At 49.0% G+C, this 18,070-nt stretch overlaps 8 protein-coding genes across 8 annotated transcripts; 4 read left to right on the top strand and 4 right to left on the bottom strand.

The window, feature by feature from the left end:
* Positions 1-105: 105 nt before the first annotated feature.
* Positions 106-777, top strand: BO85DRAFT_491249 (uncharacterized protein; the record flags this gene model as incomplete). The annotated part of the gene is made up of 1 exon (XM_025663704.1): positions 106-777. One exon carries the CDS (start codon positions 106-108, stop codon positions 775-777), a length of 672 nt encoding a protein of 223 aa, XP_025512452.1.
* Positions 778-1,243: 466 nt separating this feature from the next.
* On the top strand, positions 1,244-2,995 carry BO85DRAFT_452398 (cation diffusion facilitator family transporter). The gene is made up of 2 exons (XM_025660814.1): positions 1,244-2,387; positions 2,461-2,995. Exons 1-2 carry the CDS (start codon positions 1,337-1,339, stop codon positions 2,700-2,702), a joined length of 1,293 nt encoding a protein of 430 aa, XP_025512451.1. The 5' UTR covers positions 1,244-1,336; the 3' UTR covers positions 2,703-2,995.
* Positions 2,996-3,227: 232 nt separating this feature from the next.
* On the bottom strand, positions 3,228-6,445 carry BO85DRAFT_471237 (uncharacterized protein; the record flags this gene model as incomplete). Its single annotated transcript, XM_025662460.1, has 8 exons — positions 6,094-6,445; positions 5,922-6,028; positions 5,571-5,865; positions 5,412-5,514; positions 4,974-5,358; positions 4,067-4,402; positions 3,339-4,012; positions 3,228-3,253 (listed from the first exon to the last, which is right to left on the bottom strand). The coding sequence occupies exons 1-8, from the start codon at positions 6,151-6,153 to the stop codon at positions 3,228-3,230; spliced, it is 1,986 nt and encodes a 661-aa protein (XP_025512450.1). The 5' UTR covers positions 6,154-6,445.
* An 895-nt stretch (positions 6,446-7,340) lies between these two features.
* On the bottom strand, positions 7,341-8,417 carry BO85DRAFT_104752 (alpha/beta hydrolase). Its single transcript, XM_025653807.1, has one exon. The coding sequence runs from the start codon at positions 8,218-8,220 to the stop codon at positions 7,447-7,449; it is 774 nt and encodes a 257-aa protein (XP_025512449.1). The 5' UTR covers positions 8,221-8,417; the 3' UTR covers positions 7,341-7,446.
* Positions 8,418-9,770: 1,353 nt separating this feature from the next.
* On the top strand, positions 9,771-11,365 carry BO85DRAFT_441466 (cytochrome P450; the record flags this gene model as incomplete). The annotated part of the gene is made up of 2 exons (XM_025658808.1): positions 9,771-10,881; positions 10,950-11,365. The coding sequence occupies 2 exons, from the start codon at positions 9,771-9,773 to the stop codon at positions 11,363-11,365; spliced, it is 1,527 nt and encodes a 508-aa protein (XP_025512448.1).
* A 761-nt stretch (positions 11,366-12,126) lies between these two features.
* Positions 12,127-13,301, bottom strand: BO85DRAFT_500594 (thioesterase family protein; the record flags this gene model as incomplete). Its single annotated transcript, XM_025664134.1, has 4 exons — positions 12,127-12,224; positions 12,294-12,688; positions 12,741-13,164; positions 13,227-13,301. 4 exons carry the CDS (start codon positions 13,299-13,301, stop codon positions 12,180-12,182), a joined length of 939 nt encoding a protein of 312 aa, XP_025512447.1. The 3' UTR covers positions 12,127-12,179.
* A 1,265-nt stretch (positions 13,302-14,566) lies between these two features.
* BO85DRAFT_480436 (uncharacterized protein) lies at positions 14,567-16,672 on the top strand (the record flags this gene model as incomplete). Its single annotated transcript, XM_025663007.1, has 2 exons — positions 14,567-14,842; positions 14,975-16,672. 2 exons carry the CDS (start codon positions 14,567-14,569, stop codon positions 16,670-16,672), a joined length of 1,974 nt encoding a protein of 657 aa, XP_025512446.1.
* Positions 16,673-16,879: 207 nt separating this feature from the next.
* On the bottom strand, positions 16,880-17,903 carry BO85DRAFT_462193 (SDR family oxidoreductase; the record flags this gene model as incomplete). Its single annotated transcript, XM_025661831.1, has 3 exons — positions 16,880-17,025; positions 17,117-17,714; positions 17,781-17,903. The coding sequence occupies 3 exons, from the start codon at positions 17,901-17,903 to the stop codon at positions 16,880-16,882; spliced, it is 867 nt and encodes a 288-aa protein (XP_025512445.1).
* Positions 17,904-18,070: the final 167 nt, after the last annotated feature.

The following is an 18,070-nucleotide window of genomic DNA, read 5'->3' as shown; positions in this document are numbered from 1 at the left end:
AGTACACTTTTTTCCCTCTACAATCTTTTCTAGTATATCTCCCGGGTACCCTCTCTGCTTCTGGTTATTACAAACAAAATGTGGTCTCTTTCTTCGCAGGCCATCATGGCCAGTGCAGCCCTCCTGTCCTTACTGCCTTCAACCTTCGCGACTTTGGCAGCCTGCAATACCACCGCCCTCAACACCACTGTGGGATTATACCCTATTACCGTGGAAAATACCACAGTCTTCGATGTTGCCAAGGCCACTAACCGGGGCGTCTGCGACATCGGCCGTCAAAACCTTATGGCCGACGTGACGATCATCCCCAACGTCGGCCAGACTTTGATCATCCCCGCTGAGGTCTGCGAGCCCGATAATGAGACCTGCCTTCTCCCCAACATCACCCGCACCCGTACTTGCATCGACGGCGGTCCGCGTCTATACTATACCGTCAACGGGGATACCCTCGACATTGTCGCGAAACGACTGAACATCACGACTGAGTCGCTCATGAGTGACGATACCAGCTTCTCGGCTGATGAGGTGCTTGCTCCGGGTCAATACCTCAAGGTGCCACTGTGTTCTCCAAGTGAGTGCGTGATTCGGCCGTTCACGTTGGAGTATGGTGTGTACAAGGACTATGCAGACAAGTACAACACCACTGTGGGCCAGATTATGATGCTCAGCCCAACCTACAACTACAGCACGTCGCCGCTGACTGGTGCTGGGCGTCCGTCATTGGATCTTCCGTACAAATGTACGACTCTGTCAAGCAACATCACTGTGCTGTCATGAGTTTTGTTGTACTATTGATACTAGTTATTGGCCATTATATGTCTGTTGATGTACTTTATTTCTTGTCGTGTAGTATAGTCTTTGCCTGCAGTGCGCCTGTGAGAGACTCAATGACTGTGGAAATACTCAATTATACTAACTTGAGCGTCTATTCAAAATTTCTTCTCGCCATGTTTCAGAGTGTGTGTAAATGCTGCGGAAGCCTCTTTGGTGGATGTTTCGCTAGGACATCACTGCAGGCGACTAATGCTTTGATCCATGCAATCACGCAGTCATCAGCCTATCAAACTCTATCTGCATACGAGTCTTACCGTTATAAATGCAAGTAACTCACATATCCCCAGAAACCATTCTAACTATAACGTAATCGGTAGGGATGTGATAAGTAAGCCATGACATAAGCCGCCCCGGTCTAACCCGAACAGGCATATCAATCAAATCTGATCTCCGCACCCTGAGCCCTTTCATCGCTTCTCGCTGATTTCCCTCTAATCCGCCGCCATCTCCATCTCCATTGTCCCTCAATCCTCATCTAATCATCGTCATCATCATCATCAAAATGACCGATCCTCCTCAGACTATCCCTCTTCACCACCTCCCCTCGTCCATCTCCTACAATGCTGCCACCACTACGGCCCTGGAGTCTCACCTCAGCACGTCCGACGAGGAGTCTAGCCCACCTCCGCGTTACACCCGCGAGAATGACCCCTTCCAACTAGCCTCAAAACTGAAAAGTCCCGAAGAAATCGCCCGGATGCAACCCCAAGCCAACATTTCCCGCAAGCGTCACACCTCGGGCTGCCTCCCCCACAGCGCCAATCCCCGCAATGCACTCGCTTCCTCCCTAGCCTCTAAACAACTGCAAACCTTCTACGAGTCCCAGAATGAGAACATTCAACGCATGCTCAAGCCCGTCGAAGAACACGTTCGCGATGCCCGTGAAACAAACAGCAGCAACCAGCTCAAGTACAAAATCGCCGTCTGGGGCTCCTTCGCCGCCAATGTCATCCTCTGTGTTCTGCAACTCTACGGAGCCATTTCCTCCAGCTCCCTCTCCCTGTACACAACAATGGCCGACGCCGTCTTCGACCCTCTCTCCAACATAACTCTCCTCGTCTCCAACAAGGCTGTCAACCGCGTCGATCCTCGTAAATTCCCCGCCGGAAAAGCTCGCATTGAAACAGCCGGCAACATCTGCTTCTGTTTCCTCATGACAGCCGTCTCTTTCATCCTCATTGCTTTCTCTATCCGCGAACTCGCCGAGGGATCCAACTCCGAGACGGGATCTTTCCACCTCCCTTCTGTTGTCGCCGTCATCGTCGCCTTTTGCACTAAATTCGCGCTCTTCCTGTACTGCTTCGCGCTAAAGGATCAGTATTCCCAGGTCATGATCCTCTGGGAAGACCACCGCAATGACCTCCTGATTAACGGATTTGGTATCCTTACCAGCGTAGGTGGTGGTAAATTGCGCTGGTGGATTGACCCCGCGGGAGCTATTGTCCTCTCCGTGCTTGTCAGTTGCTTGTGGCTGTTTAGCGCGTATCGCGAGTTCCAGTTGCTTATCGGTGTTACCGCCGATACTAAAATGCAACAGTTGATTACTTATATCTGTGAGCTTATATTCCTCCCTTACCTCCATCCCATTTCGTTTGTAGGTGAGCAAAATTAATGATGTATAAAAAGCAATGACCCACTCCCCCCTCATCACCGCCATCGATACCGTCCGTGCATACACCTCCGGCCCTCGATTGCTTGTGGAAGTTGACATCGTCATGGACCCGAACGATTCGCTGCGGGCTACACATGATGTCGCAGAAGAACTGCAAATGAAACTGGAGTCGTTGCCGGATGTGGAGCGGGCGTATGTACACGTGGATTATGAGACGACGCATAAGCCGGAACACTTCTTGAAGAAGGAGTTGTAAGTCTAGGTGACTGCTTGTTTGCCTATTCGTTTATGGCTGGATGGTATATGGTATACAATAATATAGTTGATTTGGATGGGACATGGATATGGATACGAACGCGGTAAATAGTATAGTATAGAGATCAAGAACATAGTCGCGTGTATAGTTTTTAATTGTCAATGCAGGGATAGACAGTACATGTTGATGGTGATTGCTGGATGGCAGGGAACCCTAGAGATAAAGCCGACTACTCAGGGTGATGATCCCTTTCACTACAATACATTCACTGGATACAGATACCATTTGGGTAAGCTGTGCCTCGGTGTAGTCCCAAGTGTGAATGATGCTCCTCACATGACTCAAGTAGTGTGACCCGCAGTGTTCAGCCTGCAGTCTTCTCACTCATTTTCCTGGATGATACAACACTCGTATATTATGATATTATGAGGTAATTAGAGCAGTGACTGGGAGGTTATATCTGATCCCCGAAGCCATATCTAAACTATTTGGTTATCTGCATGCTTCCGGCTCATGAGTGACACCCTATGGTTTCTCAAGATACAGTAAATCTGTGAGCGGATTAGCTGTGTACACACAAGAGAAACCCATTCTGAATGTTGCATTTGAAAAAGGAGCTAATGGGGATAAACTTACTGTATTGGTTCTTGGATGCCCATGCATCACCAACAGCCAATTCTGCCCTCCGGCACAACGCATCCCTGTCATCAGCATCGTACTTGTGGCTCTTGACTGCCAATATCCTCCGGCCCGCCGGAATGGTCTTGCCTGCCAGAGACACATCTTCTGAAGGGAGATAGTACTGGTTATGGCTTCCCTGCGCTGCATCCCAGCGGCCAATGACAGCCCATTTGTCGAGATCAAAGGTATCCGGCCCTAGGATCTCATTGGCGCGTTCAAGGCCGTGCTTGATGAATCGCCGATTGATCCCCTCGGGATCGTTATAAGCTGCCAGCACGCGATCGGCGTCTTTGCATCCGTCCAAGCCAATGAGCAGTGACGAGTTACTTTCGGGGGTGACGAAGCTAGCCAAAAAGTCGGCTGCTTCTGGCCGCTGGAAACTGCCCAGTGTTGATCCCAAGGAGAGAATGGTCTTGGATCGCGAACGGATTTCGGGCAAATGCATCCAGTCCCGACCATCGTCGTAGGTTCCCAGCAACCCGAAGCAGCGGACATGGCGGAATGTCCCCGGGGGCACGATGCTGAGAGTCCGGTGGAGTTCTTGATACGATACATCCAACGCGAAGTAGTCAACTTCCCGACCCATTTCATCCAGAGCATCTAGAAGGATCTTGACCTTGCGGAGATTTCTGATTGTTCAATCAGCACAGTTGCCTCTGCAGGTGAAAGGTTTGGACGCTTACCCGCTGCCTAGCTCGACCAACATACTACCAGACGGAATGTGTTCTGCGATCTGGTATTTATGCTTCTCGAGCAAGCCGATCTCTTCATTGGTGAGGTAGTAGGATGGAGCATATGTCACGTCTTCAAAATAGCGTAGTCCCTTTTCATCCCAGAGGAGAAGCTCCGGCATGGCAGACTCCCCGTGACAGGCCGCATGGATGGAGTCTTCGAGCGAATGACGTAGCTGTGTCTCTGCTTTATCACTGCGGATATCGATGATATTGGTCGCAACGGCCGGTCTTGCGACTGTCTGAACCCGAGGTACTCGACCACGGACCTGGGGTGGTGACACGACACTTTCGAACATCTTGATCTTGCAGAGCTAAACGAGCAGCAAAGTCTATGGGATAGTCTATATGTAGCGAGTTCAAACAACGGAGGCATTCAGTGTTCATCTGCAAGCTGGGCGGCTATTTAAGTAGTACTGTGCGAACTCCCCAATAGGAATATCCTGATTGACGAACGCGTTCTGAGACTCCGTGATGCAATATTTTGCTATGATTGCTCGATCGAGATAAAGATGATTTTGCTTCCATGATTGGCTTGATCCGCTGAGGTCATTGATCCGAACCATGGACCCTGACATTCTAGCCGCATCCAGCCACATGCGACAGCCAAAGTCGATGACCTTCGGTACTTTTGTAATTGTGGGTCCTACCGTCATCCCATAGAAGGAACGAGCCTGCAACGTAGCACAATTTAGTAACTATGAGATTTGCAGAATCCTACGTGCTGTGGCTGCAGTGATCTACGACTCGTTGGATCTGGGGGCGTCAACGGGAATGCCAAGATATCCCGGAATACCCAATTAGATCGACATGGGAGTGGAGAGTAAATATGCGAATCCCAGCCTTGCCTACTATTTACTCTTGATTTCGTACATTATGCCCATCCAGGAACACAGTGACGCAGGTGGCATTGTCACTACTAGGTGCCTTTGAAGCTTTCTCGGTGATCTTCGCGGCTACCCTGTCAGCATCCATTCCCTCTTGCTTGCTCCCTGCGATCTGGTGCATGATGGTTTCGTCATCCATTGTATTGGTAACCCCGTCTGTGGTCAGGGCCAAAAAGTACCAACGATCCGGCTGCAGAGTGTATCGTTTAAGAGAAGGGTAACTGGAGATTAAATCTCCCCTCTTTGTTGGTTCGACGCATGCTTTCTCCTGGCCGCTGGCCAGGGACTGCTCCCCGATATCCTTTAGCGGCATTTTATATTGTAAATCGCCCAGCGCCCTCGATACATTCAAGCCCCCTGCGGAAGTTAGGTTCGCAACCTCGTGTGATATGGGACGAAGATAAACTAACCAACTCGTGACACACCGCTCTCGGTGTTGAGAGTCCCTCCAGCGGACTCAATGCGATGACTCTCCCCAGCATCTTCCGGCTTGTGGGATGTGGTTAATCGCTCCTTCATAACAGTTAGAGGACGCTAGTACGATAAACAGGCCTATGACTTCTACATACGACCTTCAACGAGGTGTGATTTGCCCCATCAGCCTCTCCCAGCAAAACGTGCGAATCTCCCAGATTAGCGACAACTAAGATACCCCTGGTTAGATTCACGACAACTAGGGCGGCAGTCGATCCGGCTACGGCGAATAATTCCTCGCCAGCCCAAAACCCTTGCAGAAGCTCCTTCTCCTCTGCTTGAATTGCTTGTTCGATGGCTGATTCATAGTTCCCCTGCCTCAACTCTCTACTGATAGTCAGAAGCCGACGGATATTCTTGCTTGCATGTTCTGCAACCTTATCTGAGGCACTTTTCCCTAAGTCAGTCCCGACTACCTTGCCAGAGTCATGATGTGATTCCCATACTGTCCGTCATATACGGCAAAGAAAGCCAGACTGTCCGTGTGCCCCGAAAATTCGTCAGGCAGGAGGACGGTATACCTGTCTTCTTGAGTTGGATTGGATCCAAGGACCTAGGGTGAATAAGTAGTGGGATTAGCTCTGAGTTTCCGCATCTCCGGCGGGGAGCGTATCGTACACTACTGGCGCCGGCGCCTTGAAGGGTAAAGATGCTTGTAGAATTTGAAGCATCTGCCATGGCGTCTTGGTACCCTTCGATAGAACAATGCGATAATCAAGATGCCTTGATCACCTTCGACGGGGGCAGGCGCCCTCACTGCTCTGCATGCGGATAGCTTCCGATCAGGTTCCGGGGGAGCCAGGGCATCGTGCCGTCATCGCCCCGTCAGGGTTCCACTGTCGGGTTCCATCAAGTGGAACGTAATTCTGAAGTAAGGTGAGCCACAACAATCTGGCACGGGTACAGAAGTAGTACTGGGCCAGTTCAGAGGTGAGCTTCCACAGGTCACTACTAAGCTGCTAGAACATGATGATTTAGTTACTATGTAACTAGTTCGTTAAGAGTTAGTTAACCTAACTTAACTGTCTCTATCATGTGGCTGACTAAACAATTACAAAGCGAACATGGATCGGGATCACATGTTCATCAGCAAAGCCTCCCTCCCCCACGACAAACTGACCACTTGACCAACTGAACGCCTGCAGCCTGGAGAGTGCAAATGGTTGTGCAGAATGCTTGTATAGGTCTTCGTGACAACACAATGGGAAAGTCGCATCCTGTGAGCCTTATCGCAAAGACAAGGTTCGTTGTGATCATGCACATCCTACGTGCTTTCGTGTGGATCTGCACATCGATGCCTTTACCATCCAGCGCCAATTAACACGCGCAAGTGTGAGCGCGCCATAAGATTCACTAGACCAACTTCCAGGGCCTGCTAAGATTGATGACCAGATCGGCAACAGCACGCTGATGTCGCATCTGCCCCGGAAAGTCGAATCACAAACTGGAGGGTTGATTCCCGCACAAATGTCCCTTTACATGCCGGATATTTTGGCCCCATAAACTCCATAACATGATCATCATCGACTATGGCGATGCGATTAAGTCCCATGGTCACCTGGAAATGTCTGAGGCCCAGTCCAGTAGTTTCGGCTGTTCTGTGACTTTTCAGGAAGTCGAGGGGCTTCTGGAATGCCTGCGGGAATTCCCTCTTATGGAGGGCTCTCGAAGTTATTACTATACAATGAGTCAGGCTGCTGTTGTTCCTGTGCCGTTCGTACACCGAGCCCTTGCTGAGGTAGGTCACGTACGACGCCATTATGGCACTGGAAATTTAGAATTGAGAATATCACTCTGTGAGGAGAAATAACTATGGTCACTTGGGAGACACCTCGATTCCTTTTGCATGCTTAAATTCAGTATATGGACTGTTAGGAACCGATGTCGGCCCCTTTTCTCGGTGGTTGAGCGCCATAGAATTATATGTTTCCATGTGCCTAACCAACACTGTGCTCTTCCCCAACGGCTGTCTCACTTCTCCTCCCAGCCTACAATCTTCAGAATCCAATCCACCACGAGTTCCGGAGCACTTGCAACAGGAACATGGCCAGTGGGAATTCTTGTCACGTCCGCCTCCCGCCCACTCTCACTTGCAACCGTATCAATCATCTTCTGCTGCACGTCTGGCGAAATAACCAAGTCGTCAGTGCACAGCAGATACGCGACAGGGACGTTCTTGTACCCTGCATACGTCAAGGTATTAGCCAAGCTGGCTGCTGAATGGTGTGTGAACTGTCGAGCCCATGTCTTGCCCTCGTCGGGGGGCATATCGGAGAAGGCTGTGGCTGCGAAGGCCGCGGTGTCGACGAGACTCATCCATCCTTGATCATCGACGGAGATGTCCATAGGAAGACTACCCAATACGTCCGCGGTCGACCTGCCCTCGGGAGGCACCACCGCCGTCATATACGCCAGGCGTACCACCCCACCAGCATCCTTGCTGCCCTCCCTCTTGATCAGACCCTGTATGCTCTGGCTGGCGGGCGTCCCGCCATACGAGTGCGCGATCACAACGACCTCCTTTCCTTGTTCCACTAGCCGTTCAATCTCACGCGCAATCGCTGCCGCATCGTCATACATGGTGCCGGGCTCCGGGAGGGGACCATCGCTGGGGCCCACGCTGGGTAGCCTAACTGTGTGGATTTCGTAGCCCTGGCTTGCGATTCTTGTAGTCACCGGATCGTAGAGTTCAGGTAGGGCGCAGGCTCCTGGGACGATCACGATTGAAGGATTGGATTGAGACATGGTGTTTGAATGAATGATTGAGTTTGCTTGTAATTGTTGTTCATTCCAGGCCACAGTAACTATTCAGCTGTATACTTTATATATCACAATCACTGCACATAATCTGATTTCTAATAATGAACTAAGCAAGAGAGCATTGTTAATAATCCAGATTATGCCGGTGATGTTAGTCTATCCTGCTGGAAGCTAGTGAGTACGCTACGAGGGATCCAATGGCTCTCTCCATTCCTTCCGACCCACCCGCGTCAGCACGCTTACACATGACAGTACTTCCTCTTCCCATGCAAAGCTATCTGCAATCTATAATGATAAAGTTTCATCGGGGAAAAATGGGTCGCTTTCGAAAATTATGGCACAACTGGCTTGGCTTATGATTGATTGATTTGGTTTCCATACAATCTCAAGCCATCATCAATAATTGTCTCGTCACCTATTGCGACTATGTGTTTGCCAAGTAGCATGAACGTCAAACCTGCATGACATGTAGGAGTGGGCTTAAAACTACATTTGTGGTCGATAGCTGATATATAGCCATGTCAATTCGGTATTATCAACTTAGGGGGAGGGCTGTCCCGTGCATAATAGGGAGTCGAGAGTGTATTGAACGGCCATGTGAGTAGGAGGAGAGATATAATATTTTCTATTGCAAGCGATTTAAGTCACGAAAGCCAATTTGGTTGTATGATGGCCCCTATTATGTTCAGGTATAGTCCTTATTCTATAACTAGTACAGTCTCTTAGCCAATATCTCTCAATGAGGATGAAGTCTGCAATAAATTTATCAATACTTTGATTATCTATTTATTTATCCTGAATTTGTATTTTTCACATACCAAGGTGGTACATACATTCCAACTTCGAACATCCAAGTATAACCACAGACTAGTCAGTGATAACATCCAACTTCTGCTTGAAAAGTGAGTAGTGATATATCGTGAATATACTATTTGTGCAGTGATAGCCTTGTAGTACATATGCAAGTAGCCGCAATTGCAGAAAACGCTGCATGCAAAGGCAAGGAGATGAAAATTAGAGAAGCGGTAGTCAGGATAGCCTCGATGCTAGGGTATTGTTTGCTGGTGTTATATAACCTACGCGTCGCGAAGATAGTTCAACAAGGGATGAATGCGCGACGGTGATTGATCCCTTGGAGTGAGGGTTAGCTCAACATAACCGAGAACTTGAATCAATGCACTATTGTCCATTCCATATATGAATGACTAGGGTTACTGATAGCGGTAGATAATGTCGTCTAAAATTCCGGTGATAAATGTTCGTTTTAGTTCTCCAACTCTAAAGATTAGGACCGAATACGAATGTACAGCACTAATACGGTGGTCAGGTCTGACTGAGAATGCACTTTATCAGTAATAAGCTCTCCTGCAAGGAGGTTCCAAGTTTTGCCTTCTGCCAGAACCCTTGATTACTGTTCTCACGTGTGCATGCTTGTCTCAGCTCTCCCCTTTATTCACCCCTTGCGGCTTTGCGGTCCGACCAGGTTTGATATAATAATTGTCAGCGCCTTTGCGATCGACTATCAAGCCGATAAAATGATGGAGAGCAACAACACCCATATCTTGACAATAGCTGTCGGAGCTGCTGTTGTTTTCTTCTTCTGCTTGATCAAAAATTTGCGATGTATATGGATACAGTCACAGTTTGCTAAGGTACATGGTTGTGAGCCTGTATTGCCAGCCTCGAAAGATCCTCTTTTCGGCATCGATGTGCTTCTGGAGAACATCCAAGCAGCGAAATCCCACCGTTTCCTCGAACTTATCCAACACCGGTTCCAACGGTACGGAAATACATTCCGTGTAAAGCGATTCACAACCCCCTTTATTATAACCTGTGAGCCGGCGAATCTAAAAGGTGTCTTATCCCTTAATTTTAGAGATTATGGTTTGGGAAGTCGTATCGCAACCTTCGGTCCGCTATTGGGCCGTGGAATCTTTACCTCCGATGGCGAGCACTGGGCTCAATCCCGCGCCATGGTGCGCCCCAATTTCGTCAAGGACCAGATCGCGGATTTAGAGAAGCTTGAGGAGTTGATGCAAGGTCTGTTGGCGTTGATCCCTACAGATGGCTCGACTGTGGACCTGCAAGACCTCTTCTTCTGCTACACCCTCGATTCCGCCACCGAGTTTCTCTTCGGCCACAGTGTCCAAAGCCTGAATCAGCGTCTGTCTGGTGTGGTACCAGATGACAGTGATTTTGCTTCAGCTTTTAACTATGCCCAACATGCTATTGCTAGAAACACCCGTCTCGGTTTCTTGGGGCGGGTTATTCCCGACCACAAAGCGACGCAATCCAACCGTATCTGTCATAGCCTGGTGGAGCAGTTCATCGATAAGGCGCTCAAGTACCGTGAAGAATATGCCAAGAAGGGCTCGAACGATGAGGGAAGGCATACCCGCTATTTGTTCTTACAGGGTTTGGCTGAACAGACAGGTGACCGCGACCGCATCCGTGATGAACTCATGAACATTCTCCTTGCCGGCCGTGATACCACCGCATCACTACTGAGCAATTTGTTCTTTATGCTTGTGCGGCGCCCGAAAATCTGGAAGAAGCTGCGTGAGGAGGTCGCGACTCTCAACGGTCGCGCACCCACATACCAGCAGCTTCGGAATTTGACATACCTTAAACACTGTCTGAATGAGTGTAAGTTCCAGCGCATGCATTGCCATCAACTAGCAGGGTTCATCATTCATTTAACTTTCTGTGTATAGCGCTTCGTTTTCACCCAGTCGTCCCAGTAAATTCTCGTAAAGCACTGAGTAATACTGTGCTGCCAGTCGGTAGCGGTCCCAACGGGAAATCCCCCGTTTTCGTGCGCAAGGGTACTATCGTGTTCTACAGCGTGTGGGCAATGCATCGTCGCCAAGATCTATATGGACCTGACGCAAATGAGTTTCGTCCGGAGCGCTGGGCAGATCTGCGCCCAGGATGGGAATACTTGCCGTTTAACGGTGGTCCTCGGATCTGCATCGGCCAACAATATGCCTTGACCGAAGCCGCATATGTTACTGTCCGTCTGGCACAGCAGTTCTCAACTCTGGAGACCAGGGATCCTGGCCCGTGGGAGGAAGCACTCACCTTGACTCTGTGCTCTCGGAATGGCACTAAGGTCTGTCTAAGACATTGAAGCTGGGCGTGAGGTCCAATTAGATGTTGTTCTGGATTAGCCTTTCAACTAATGATGTTGATCTCCCTGTTCGGCATGGTTGGTGCTTTCCGGCTTCATTGAGCAATATAGTTTTCTGTAGAGGGAGCTTATTCAAAGCATACTGGCAACTCTTGTGGCGAGAAACAGTGTCAAGAGATAAACGATGTTTTTCATATAGAATTGCTGCGCAGTCGGGGCCTGCAATCAATCAATGACTTGAATGAAGATGAACATATGCTGATGGAGTAGTGCAAGTACAATAGTATCATGTAGTATACTAGAAGGACATTTACTGCAGTGTACAATATCTTAATATCCGCCTTTTCCAGAGATATTCAGACTGTCAGATTCAACCCGAAAAGCCCTGATGAGAGCACCGTTGGAGGGATCGAAGCACCATTGGCCGAAGGGAACCATTTGGGAACTTGGTAGCTATGCTCAAGTAGCGCAGTATTGACATCTTTTCTTTTCTTAGCTGGGGTGCAGGTCATGCTGGGATACCACTCCCCCCTTAGTTCTCGACAAGAGATTCGCAGATATTTGTTCAACGCATTACATGCAAATATAATTACCAGGATGCAAAGCTGTTTACAGGAACACAAATAACGGTGATCTTCAACCAGCATGTGTCGATAACGATCGTGCTGCCGGTCGTCAAGTTAGCCGCACCGCCACTATTATTGTTATGGTGGCCACCTGAACGTGCTGGAGGCACGTAAAGAGACAAATTTTTATCGGCCAGGGATAGTTTGCATGAAAATGTACAAATTAAGTGGACATTGAGGTATGCTTATTACAGCCTTGCTGGGATATTGTCCTGAGGGAGTCGAACTAGAACCTGCACCTCTAAGTTAGTTGAAAGTGGGAAAAATGAACACCGCGACTAGTAAAACAGCTCATTGCTCACCTCTTGAGAGCAAGTTGCAAGTAAGACTCCATCTGATGACCATACGCGTGATATTGCCAGGCCACGTTCGTGTCCAGCCCAAGGGCAATGCAGCTCTTCTGTCATCCAGTGGTTGACGCAGATATGATCCACGTTGTGAAAGTGAAGGGTATGGGCTACGGTAGACAGTGCCTTGAAGGCCACCTGTGCTCGAGGATTTCCGTCCTTCAAACCGGCGTTGAACCTAGTATATACTGGTATACCGTGGGCTCTCCCGACCGTTCCAGCAGTATACGTATCTGTCATACATACCAGGGCAAGCAAATGCTCGTTGCTGCCACTTGGTTTAGCCAAGCTACTTTGTGCGCGAACAATGCGTCTGAAGTACTTCGTCTCGGGATTGAAGTCACCTTTTTCTGATTATACAAATTAGCACTAAGTCAAATATCTATCGTTTCTCGGGCTTACCGATGGTAGCCGTTGCCATTCTAAACTCAAATAGAGATCTCGCAGTGCCTTCACCATAGCGATGGGGTTGCGTCTCGTCATCAAACACTAATTCAGGCTTTGGAACTGCATGTTTCAAGACATTCCCAACTGGAGCTGAAGCCCGTCTAAAGCTCACGGTTGCGATGAAAACATCGTGATTATTTTGCCTTGCAGTTATAGTGTACACACTGGATGCTTTGCCCTGACTCACTCGGCTCACATGATAAAAAACAGGGGTCCCAACCCGGGTGGCCTTGAGGAAATGGCAATGCATGCTGTGGACGACAAAGGAAGGTGACGCTCGCTGCATTACCGCGTTAAGGGCTTGAGACATGAGGACGCCCCCAAATACGGCATTCAGTCCGAGCGGACACCATAGAGGATTTACATTAGTGAAGATGTCCTATAAAAGGAAGGCTTGGTTAGAGTGACCGCGATTGAGCGCTTAGATTGCGATGATCTCACATCGTTATCGTCAGAGGCCGGCCTCACAGCAAAAGCTTTCTCTAGTCCAGGGATTGCTTGTATATTGGTATCCATTTTAGAATCTGAATATTCAACTGACATTGCTAGTGGGGTAGACATTAGTTAAATCTCAGTCAATATTATGGATGGCACGCGCCTATTATCAACAAGGTGACGTGTCGCAAATCCACATATACGGACTATCTGACTGATCAGCCATTGGAAAAGGACTGGTCTCACCCATCAAACGTATTAGAGCCCTTTGAGTCAGCCTATGCTGCATAATGCGAGCGCGACACGTGTCGTACGTCACGAAGATCTGATTCTGAGTTGTCATTGGGTTAGTAAGTCTGCATATTGTACAGATATGATGCTTCGTCGTACATATGAGATGGGGGTATGCCTCCAAACTCATAGCGCGAGCCTTACCGCCAATAGCCTTTCTCGGATCGACGAATTGGTGCTTGAAAGTAGGCAACGTTGCAATAGTAGCACTGCCCTTCTTTCGGTGTAGTATCCACCAGACTTTGCCCAAATTTAACATATAGGCACTGCTAGCCATGATGCCGAAGACCCTGCCGCTCTTTCGAGTGGCTATTCATCTCCCAAGCCCAAGGACTATCATCTCCTGGCTTAGTCCATGCAAACTATATGGTGCATCAGGCATGTATTTAGCCCATATCACGATAGTAGCCAGGCACAGCAAGCTTCTAAAAAGATGCATGAAGGGAGGTCGAGCTAAAAGGCCTCTTTGTACTCAAAGACGGCAAGTCCCAAGACCAGACCTCATATCGATGTGATCAGAGGTTTGAAACGATTAGAAGGGATTGGGGGTCCATTTATACTCGGATACTAAAGATAAACTGTTACTGCAGCAGTGTAGGTTCTTAAAGTATCGCCATTTAGAGCCATGGCTGTAGTTCGGACTTGTGGCATCTAAAGATTTTCGGTAGATCGTACTTTATACACTGCCGAAAGACCCCATCTAGTGGGTAAAGCAATTGGACTACGGGATAGGATGCCCAGACAAACTACTGGAACCTATCACTAAGATACTCGTGATCAGTCAATTATGGACATGCTCGTACTCCGTCGGGTCCACACACTGTCAGGTTACTCCAGCTAGTCTGATTGGCTACCTCTTCCTCAGCATCCTATTGGTCTGATCTTCCGGGACGGTGGAGTCAGGTGACTGAGGTTTCACTTAGTACTCCTACCTAGCACTATAGTAGTAAGGTGAGTAGAGTAAATAATAGTAGTGATCCTGGATTCTCCGAACTCCATCCACACTACTACCTACTACTCCACCCTCCTCACTTTCATCTATCACTCACTCCGGAATGCTTTACAACGTTGTTTCTTTACGATCAACACCACTGGTCAAACGGAAGAAAGTGCGCCGAGCATGCGACTTTTGCCGTCAGCACCGGGTTCGCTGCGATGGTGGATTACCCTGTGGCCAGTGTCGTGCCAACAAGATCCAATGCAGCAAGCCGACCCAGCACTCAAGACCACCTTCTGGCACCCGGAAACTGCAGCCGGCTGCTCTACGCAGTCCCCGGCCAGCCCAGGTTGCGCCGCCATCTACCCCGATTCAAGAAAGCCCCAACCAACAAGTGAGGCCAAGGTCCAGTTCACAACGGAGTCTATCCACAAACCATGCTACCATCGCTCCTCCGCGCCCGCAGTTGGATTCATTTGCTGGCTTTATCTCTCGAATGAATAATTTCTGCTCTATGGTATCGCAGATGTCAGCACGCCCATCTCCTCAGCCTATTGACCCGGCTCCTTCAGACGCTCAGTATTCCTCGCCAAACTTGCTGAGGACAACCGAGTCGGATGTGACATATCTGGCGCTGGACAGCTTACAGAAGCTTGAAAAATCGCTGTTTGATGTCTTCTGGACTCGGTATCATCCTCTAATGCCGATTATTAGCCCGGAGGACTTGACGATCACGTCGGGTCAAAAGTCTGAGCCATTGCGGCAAGCGCTGATGGCCTACTGCTTACAATCAATCCATTATGCTGGGCTTCAGAACCGCTTGCTAAGCATTCAAATTGGCTCAGTATCATTACACGCAGGGGAGCATTCCCATCAAGCCCCTTCGCTAGCTAGCCTATATGTTGCTTTTTTCCAAAGGGCTCTTGGGACGAACAGCAACTATCATTTGTATGCAGAGCCTTCTTTACTAGACGTGCAGCGGCATCTCTTCATGGCCGCTTTTCTACAGAACTTCGGAGAGTACCAAGCAGCATATAATATTATTGGCGTGGCGATGCGACTCGCACAGTCGCTGGACTTACAGCACCCCCTGGTAACTCGTGCGACCACACATGAGTTTGAGACGCGTCATCATGTTTGGTGGACATTGGTACACCTCGACTTCCATTGTTCACGACTTCTGGGAAAGCCTATGGCTATCTCTTTAGATGATGCGATGCTCAACACGCCACCTTTGAACCCGCAGAATCCTTGGGATACCCCAGAGCTCGGATTCCATTCGGCATCGATATCGCTCACTGTTGTGGCAAGGAAGATGGCCGAGGATTTGGAGCGTCATGTGCGTGATGCATCAGGGACAATAGATCCATATGATCAAATCGAGCGCCATGCGCACTTTTTGTCGCGGGAAATCAAGGGCCTGTACCGATGGAGAGATCAAATTTTGGACGCGAACCTCTACACCAACATTACACTTATATGTAATGTTTATCAACCAGACGAGGTTACCTCTTCCATGAGTCGGCTGAAACATGATCAGAATGCAACACTGTCGTTTCAAGAGGCCCCAGCGCTCACCTTACAAAAATCGCTTCTAGAGCTTCGGTACCATGACATCATACTCTGGGCTCACCGACCATTTATCCAGTTCCCAAGTCGCGGCTTAGTTCCGCAACGGAGCCCACAAGCCGACATACACGCTACCACGGCACTACAACACGCGCTAACTGTCACAGACCTCATACACACTCGCATGCTCTATAATGATGCTCTTTATGGATGTCCGGAGATCTACCAGTACGTGTGGAATGCCGTTCTGACCCTTGTTGGGTTTATGCTGGCCTACCCCCTATGCTACTGGTTCCCACTTGCTCAGCAACATGTTGAGCGATCACTTCCGATATTTGAGGGGGCGGGGACAGATAATCCAATTGCATCCCGAGCGGCTCAACGGACACGGTATCTACTAGGGAGAGTTAGTACCCTCATAGAGTTGTTGAGTTCTCAATCATCAGCGTTCAGTGATCGCAACGACTATCGGAGGGTGCAGACCGACGAACAATTGGAAGCAGAGAACCAGCAATCTTTGCCCTTCGCATTCGAGGAAAATGCTTTGTGGTCATTTGCAGATACTGTTGACCCTAATACCTGGTCTGGTTACTGTCATGAAATCAGTGATATGTTGATGGACGTGCCTGAGATACATTTGGGAACTAATTTTTGAACCTTACAACCACTATCGTCCTCGTTACATATGCATGTGCACATATCGGATATAACTGAGTTTCAAATGCCTGCTACAAGATATATAATAGCCTATCACATCTGGATACACCAATGATAGGGACAGCTATTTTCATTTATAGACAACGAGAACGCGACGCCGTTGCGTGAAAGTAACTCCCCACCAGAGGGTTGTAGTGAGAGCCCATCAGATGAACTGGCCCACTTTCAGCGTATCTGATGAGGACAACTCAGTTTGCCTATCTTCAAGCTCTGCCAAATCCCAATTGGAGGATAGGTGACGTCCATTAAGGTATTGTGGCCGTTTCGCGGCCAAGTAGACGGTCACGGCACCTGGGAGTTCCGCTATTACAGACCAAGGAAATTTGCCCTGGTTAGCCTAAGGGCTCCTGAATTGCCAGTTGTGATGTTTTTGTGAACATACCAGTGTCTTTAGCAAATGGCTTGAATGAATCCAGGGTCATGCTGGTTTGTACGATACCCGGAGAGAGACTGTAGGTGGCAACCTGGGGGTTCTCGGCTGTGACGAACTCGGTGAACTTTGCCACAGCCAGTTTACTGATAAAGTAACTGCTCAGTCCAGGCGGCGTCAGACCAATCGTCGAAATGAGGTTGACTACAGTGGGCTGAAAATCAGCGCTCTCTGCGGCGATCAGACGCAGGTATGCCGCGGTGACAAGGTATGTCCCCCGTACGTTGACCTCAAAGTCCTTCCACCAGGTGTTGGAGTCTGATTGGGCAACGGGCGCTATCGAGGCAAAAACCCCGGCGTTGTTGATCAAAGTGTGAGCGATGCCAAAGTGGTTCCTGATAGTGTCGAAAGTCTGCGCTATTTCCTTCTCATTGGTGATGTCCGTGGGCAGAGCCAGCACATCAACAGAGGGGAATTCGGCTTGCAAGACTGCTTTCGTCTCTTCAGCCGACTTAGCCGACTGAGTTATCAGGACTAGCCCTTTGACGCCGGACTGGGCGTGAGCTCGCGCAATAGCCTGGAGTATCACGGAGGTCAGTCGTGATTGCATCTGTAAAGGGGTTGGGCCTGTTCTCACTCGACCAATTCCTTTTCCTGCGCCCGTGACGATGGTTACTTTATCTTTTTGGGATAGCTCTGGCTGTGATGGATCGATGGTGGGATAGACATCGCGGTAGTATTTCCGCGTTATGCAGCCCGCACGAGTGAACTGATCGGGATCAACCTGGGAGCCTGACATGGTTCTTGCTGAAAACACTTTTGATTATTTTTGAGTAAGTGATAAAAATAAGGATTTTTCATTTTGTCGTTTTCCTACGCCTTCGTGTCTGCTATTTATATCTACTTCCCAATGCTGTCCACCAAGTCGGCCAACTCCGCTGAGAGTGGAGCTGGCCCTTGATCTAA

The sequence above is a fragment of the Aspergillus piperis genome (assembly GCF_003184755.1).
Source record: "Aspergillus piperis CBS 112811 unplaced genomic scaffold BO85scaffold_19, whole genome shotgun sequence".
NCBI classification, from domain to species: Eukaryota; Fungi; Ascomycota; class Eurotiomycetes; order Eurotiales; family Aspergillaceae; genus Aspergillus; species Aspergillus piperis.
This window is presented reverse-complemented; position numbering and strand designations above follow the sequence as displayed.